This window comes from Elephantulus edwardii, unplaced genomic scaffold (assembly GCF_000299155.1).
Source record: "Elephantulus edwardii isolate Elephantulus edwardi_28Jun2011 unplaced genomic scaffold, EleEdw1.0 scaffold00018, whole genome shotgun sequence".
Taxonomy (NCBI): Eukaryota; Metazoa; Chordata; class Mammalia; order Macroscelidea; family Macroscelididae; genus Elephantulus; species Elephantulus edwardii.
Window position 1 is genome coordinate 9,527,894 of NW_006399768.1, and position 6,487 is coordinate 9,534,380.

The window sequence follows — 6,487 nt, forward strand, 5'->3', positions numbered from 1 at the left end:
AAGACTCAAGATTGTTTATAGGTTCTTGTGGATTTGTTTTTATTTTCTTTCTCCAATTATTCTTTCCATAGATAGATAGATACAGAGAGAGAGGGCAACAAAGAGAGATCTTGAAGGCATGCAGTTCCAGTCCACCAGTGATCCACAGGAGAAGGACAGACAGTCTCCTTCCTTGTGATGAACTACCTCTGAAAACTCACCAAAGGGTCAGCTATTGGTCACTTCTGACTTGATGGTATATATAATATATATCTATATATACGTACATATATCACTACCATGGAATTGTAACTGCCTCATTATTGACATTCTATTTTGTTTCTGGGGCTGTAAATCACATAGGAAGAAATATTCTTCCTCCCATCTTTTCCCTCAGAGGAGCTGTAGACTTAAGCAGCCAGAGATGTGTAGCCGTAGCAGCTTTATTCCTTATCGACCACTGAAACATTTAAAAACCATTTTTAAGTTGCAGGCTAGATAAAAGCAGAGCAAGCTGAAATTGACCCACAGATCTTCAGCTAATTCAAATCATTACTGTCACGTCAGAACCTACTCATAGCTGACACTCCTCTGAGGCTGTAAATCACATAGGTGGAGATGGCCCAGCTTTCTCAGAGCTGCCAGTTCAATCAGGCCCCACCTTGGGATTAATAGCACAGTAACCCACAAGCTACACCACCAGAACTCCCTGCAGAGATCTCAGTCTGCATTAATATGTTTTCTGAGTTATAGTAGAATTTTAAACAGTTACCTTTCTGTAAGACAACTGTTTGGGAAATCTGTGTGTTCAAGTGACCTTACAACTGAATCTTCCTCTGCTAGAAAATGAACAAACAGCTACATCTGCTTCAGGCTCACATATTTAAGGCTAACTCAGAACTGAATTCACTAGTAGTAGGCTTGCTTAGGAAGCCATCCTGATATGATAACATGCCCCCCTACACTAATCAAAATCCAGACCAGCATTTGAATCTAATCGAGTATTAGACCTAATGGTTAAACCCACCCTTTAATTTCAAAAACATTGAACATTAAGAGCCCTCAAAATTCCTTGTAATAGGCCACAGTTTATACAAATGAACATAAGAACTTACATGGAACAGGAATAACCATTTGGCTTGAAATGATTAAATTATTTTTGTGTCCAGTAGGCTGACCAGGAAGATAATCCAGACTAAGTTCCTCCTCTGTAGGCATGGCCTCAAATCGTTCTATAATATATAAACACAAAATTTATTTCTTAGAAGTCACAATCGTCATTATCAGAGTAAGATGCTGTAATTTAAAAGTGAAGACAATTATTTAAATTTTATCATATTCTCTCTCATATACACACATAAACAAACACATATATATCTTTAATGAACAAAATACTTATGCAAGACAGTCTAAATATATCTAACTTGAAAAATATGAGACAATGTTAAGATAATACAAATCATACAATTAGAAGAAGATAAGAAAGTAAAGTCTTAGCACTTTTGGAAAATTTTGTATCATATTTGAATGACACAGAAGTATTTATGAAATAAACACATATCCACTACTGGAAAAATGAACCATTGAAAACTTTATGAATAGCAGCAGAACATTATCTGATACAGTATTGGAAGCTAAGGCCCTCAGATTAGAAGTAACTTAAAATATGACATGAAGAGAAATGCCTTCTCTAAGTATCCTAATATCATGGATTAAGTAAAGCTTTCAATCAATTAAAGATCTTTATTTGCTGGTATGGTATAATTTAAAATGAGAAGAAATAAGTGTATATATCCACTGATACAAATACGTCTTGGAAAAAAATACGGTGAGAATGCTTCATAGAAGCAAGGATGGCAAGATTGTATCTCTCACGCTTTGATTATCACTATTAGGAGAGCCCAGACGCTCCGCGGGAGAAAGATGGGCAATCACCTCCCATGCAATTTACTGTCTTTGAAAACTCACTGGAAGGCCAGCTATGAGTGAGTTATGGTTCAGTGGAAAACACCACTACAACAATAAGGAGAGGACAGTCCCTGGAGGAAAAATATCATACTTAGCAAAGTAGAAGGCCAGCAAAAAGAGGAAGATCCTCAATGAAATGGACTGATGCAATGACTGCAATAAAGCACTGAAGTACAGCAGAAATTTTGAAGATAGCACATGGTCAAACAGTGCACCATTCTGTTCTACATAAAGTCGGTATGAGGTCCAAGACCACTTGATGCCACCTAATGGCATATGCAGAAAAATTAACAACTTAGAAAAAAAATTACAAGAAAGTTTACAGCTTGGTAAAATTTTGTTGTTAATTCACCTGGGAAGCCATCAGTTATGGACATTACTACTAGCACCCTAAGATGACATTTCACCATCCTTTGGACTTAGTCCCACTTACTTTGGACATACTTACAAGAGGAACCATTCCTTAAAGACACATGATTCTGGGAAGTGTAGAAGAGAAACAGAGGACGACCCTCACACAGGACTTCAATATGGATTGAGGCTCAATGTCAAGAAGACAAAGATTCTCACCACTGGACCAATTGGCAGCATCAGGATGAATGGTGAAGAGATTGAGATTGTTCACAGCTTTAGTTTGCTTGGCTCCACAGTTCAAAACTCTTGGCAACAGAAGCCAGGAAATTAAAAGACATATTGCGATGGGAAAGTCTGCTGTTAGGGATCTCTCCAAAGTACTGAAGAGCAATGGTGTCTCTCTGGAGACTAAGGTGCGTCTGATACAGGCCATGGTCTTTGTAATCATTTGTTATGCGTCAGAGAGTTGGACAATGACTAGGGAGGATAGAAGGAGAATTGATGCCTTTGAGCTGTGGTGCTGGAGAAGAGTATTGAGAGTACCATGGACTGCTAAGAAAACAAACAGATTCAACCTTGAGAGGGTTAAACCGGGCGGCTCCTTCGAGGCAAGGATTCTGAGGCTTCATCTGACATACTTTGGACATGTTGTAAGGAGGGATCAGTCCTTGGAGAGGGACATCATGCTTGGGAGGGCGGAGGGACAGTGCAGGAGGGGAAGGCCCTCTATGAGGTGGATTGATTCAGTGGTTGGGGTAATCAGGATAGGTATATCAGAGACAGTGTGATTGGCACAGGACAAAGCAGAGTTTAGGGCTTTTGTACATAGGTCTTATAGCAAGCGACTCGATGGCACATGACAACAACATTACAAGGGGCTTTTGCATGACAGAGATCCTGAAGATGGTGCAGGATAGAGAAAGGTTGAGATCTGTTGTTCACAGGGGTGCTTTAATTTGGAATCCACTTGAGGACAGCTAACAACAACAGTACCTGAAATATCTCTCTGCCCTTTTTCAGACACAGCCCTCAAAAAAGAAGTTTCCTGATTTCTGTCAGATTAGCTTTACCTATTTTTATATTTCATAGAAATAAAATAATATAGTAGCTGTTTCATCTTAAATCCTGGAAGCAGGAGCGGCATCCACTTCCAAAATGGCTTGCCTCTGGAAATTCTATGTACAAACAGCGCTCTTCCGTTCATAGGGTCACTATGAGTCGTCTATGACTTGACCGCACCTAACAACAACAGTTTCACCTTATGAAGATAGTTATACTTGAAAACAGTAACAGAGAATTGTTTCCTTTATTTATTAACTGAATGTATACACTGCCACACTTGTGCAGCGATATCCCTTGTGCTTCTAAAGACAACTTTCTCCTCTACAGTTCAACCTTCACTGAAGCTTGAACAAGTGTCTAAGGTAGTTTCAACTGATCAGGGATGTTCAGATATAAGTAATAGTAAACGCAGTTTTGACTTTAACATTTTCTAAACTCTGACTATCACATAGGGAGCTCTGGTGGCCTAATGGTAAAGAGCTGTGCTGCAATCCCAAAACATTTGGTTTAAATCTTCCAGCTACACTGTGGGAGGATGAGCAATCATCTCCTGACTGCCTCTGCAAAACACACTAGAGGGTCAGCTATAGATCAGTTGCAATTCAAAAGCACAATAACAGCATAATTATCACAAAAATAATTTTAGCATCAAATGAGAAACTTTTAAAATCAACAGTCCCAAGAAGATTAGTGATAGGAGTACTGATAAAAAAATATTAATTTTGAGAAAATCCATCCTGAAAATACATGACGAGGATTCAGAAATGTTACGGACTTTTAAGTAGATGATTAAATGGAATCCTTGAGCTTTATTTTCTAACTAGAACAAATGTGCAGAATTAAGAGCCAAATTAAGCAAATCGTAGTAGTGGTGGTGCCATTGTGTTCACTATGAATCATAGAGACCCTCTGAAAAACAGACGGCAATCTTGTGCTATCTTGCAACATCTTCATAATTTCTGCTATGCTAAAACCCAGTTTTGCAGGCAGTATGTCAATATGAAGCAAACACTGTTATGTTGCAACAGACTCATAGCTGACCTTCTAATAAGTTTTCAGAGGCTGTAAATTGCACATGAAGAAATTTCCCATCTTTCTGTCATGGAGCAGCTGATGGATTCAAACCACATGTTTTTGGGTTGGCAGCACATAGGGCTCCCATTAATCCCTAAAGCAAACGTTATTATTGTCATTTATCATACAGTCAGAACTAACTCATCACTGACCTTGTAGCAGGTTTTTAGAGATTAACTGTTAGGGCTGCAGAGCTGCTTTCCCAGTTTCCCCAGAACAGCCACAGAAATTATCAAAGCAGCTGGAACTCTTTATCTCTGATAGAGCTGCAAAACTATTTCATCTCCCTTTTCCCTTATCCTAAAGATAACATGTATCTTCTCTCTCTCCTTCCCCCTCCCCCCTTGCAAGGCTAACTCACAGAAACTAGAGATCTCTCCAGAGCTCACTAATAATCTCAGTGGAAGCCAGTGACTAGCCTGAGCCTCCTATTGGTTTCGTCAAGTGGGACTGGGATTTATTCTGATTCCATATTGAGATTCTCTAGAAAGTCTGTGAAATTGGTTTCCAAGCCTTCTCTGTATAACCTGTCCCTCTCTCCTGGCCTAAAGGTACCTGGGGCATGCTGGATCACCCTAATTCTTTCACTTCTCTATGGGCTTTCTCTTCCTCCTGTCTGCCCCTCTTTGAACTGCTGAGAGAACACCCTTCTCCAAGGCTTTCTGCCTCTTGCCATTGCTGGCCTTTTGAACAACACCAGACCAATTTGGAATAAGTGGTGAACAGTTCTCATCTCTCTTTGGACTCTTAAAGTCCTACCTTTAGGCCAGGTAGATCCTTCAGTCCAGATGACCAATCTCTCCAGAGGCTGGGGATGCTCACATGGTGAGTAGACCTTCTCATGAGGACAAAAGGGAAACAAGAAATGCCTTCCTCTCCCCCCCCTTAAGTCTCTTTCTCTCTTTCTCTGTCTCTCTCCCCCCACTACTTATCCCCCTCTCCAATCTTGGGAGCCAGCCAATCCTGCCCTCTTGGTACACTCCACTGGGATATCTCCTTCACTCCCTTGATACTTTCTTATTGCAAGACATGGCATAACAAGATTATCAATTAAATAATGGGTCTCAATAGCTGCAACATGGAACACTTGATTTCAACACTCTTAGAGACTTTGACAACACAATGACAAATGGTCAGAAATCCCCTATGTTCAGGCCGCCTTTGTCCTCTGCTCTGTCTTTCTGTCAAACCTGCCTTACTTATCAAATTCTTTTAGCTCTTTCTTCCCAAACCCTCTCCCCTCCTAGATCAAAACTCTCTCACCTTTGATCTCCCTGATCTCTCAGCATCCCCTTACTGGTCCTGCTCTCCTACCTCTGCCATAAGCAAATGCCCCCTGTCCACAGGAGGCCCTCTCCACATCCACCACTAACTCAAAGCCTCCCTCCCTTTTTCATTCCCTCTAGCCTCTTGAACACAGCCAGCAACTGCAGCAAACTTTTTCACTATCCACTTTTCTATTTCTCCCTCCCTCTCTACTCATGCTCCTAAGGTTTTTAACTCCCTGTAAATAAACTGCTAGTTAAAAGTTAATCTTAAGAAAAACTATGCAACTAAAATATCACTATCTTCCTTTTCCAAACCTGAACTTCAAATAAAATATCACTTCCCCTCCTTCTCTGATCTCAACCTGGCAAATAATTCCCATACCATCAATCTCCCCCAGCGCTTCAGACAAAAACACACAGGCAAATCTGCCAAGCTCTTGTACTGCTTCCCCTCCCTCACGTAGCAGCCATTATAAAAAAACAAAAAAGTTCACAAAAAATAAGTCTACACACATATGTAGTTATTTGCTTTTACTAAGTTAAGTTAAATTCTTTTACTGCTTCTATTTTCCTTATTTTCTGCCCACCTTAAATTTTCAGCCAGAGTTTAAAAAATGTTTTTTCAAATTTAAAGATCCCTGCAACTTTTAAAATTCACTAACTTAAACCCTCAGTGTCATAAAAGAAAAATAGCTCTCTGGAGACTAAGGTGCGCCTGATACAGGTCATGGTATTTGCAATCGCTTGTTATGCATCAGAGAGTTGGACAATGACTAGGGAGG

The 6,487-nt window shown here is 40.0% G+C and overlaps 1 protein-coding gene across 1 annotated transcript in view; it reads right to left on the reverse strand.

The window, feature by feature from the left end:
- Positions 1 to 996: 996 nt before the first annotated feature.
- SPATA4 (spermatogenesis associated 4) overlaps positions 997 to 6,487 on the reverse strand; it is a 21,169-nt gene continuing 15,678 nt past the window's right edge. Inside the window, exons 5-6 of the mRNA XM_006882271.1 lie at positions 1,095 to 1,211; positions 997 to 1,007 (exon numbers count right to left, since the gene is read on the reverse strand). Of these exons, the coding sequence (XP_006882333.1) occupies positions 997 to 1,007; positions 1,095 to 1,211 (128 nt within the window). The remainder of the gene's footprint in view (positions 1,008 to 1,094; positions 1,212 to 6,487) is intronic.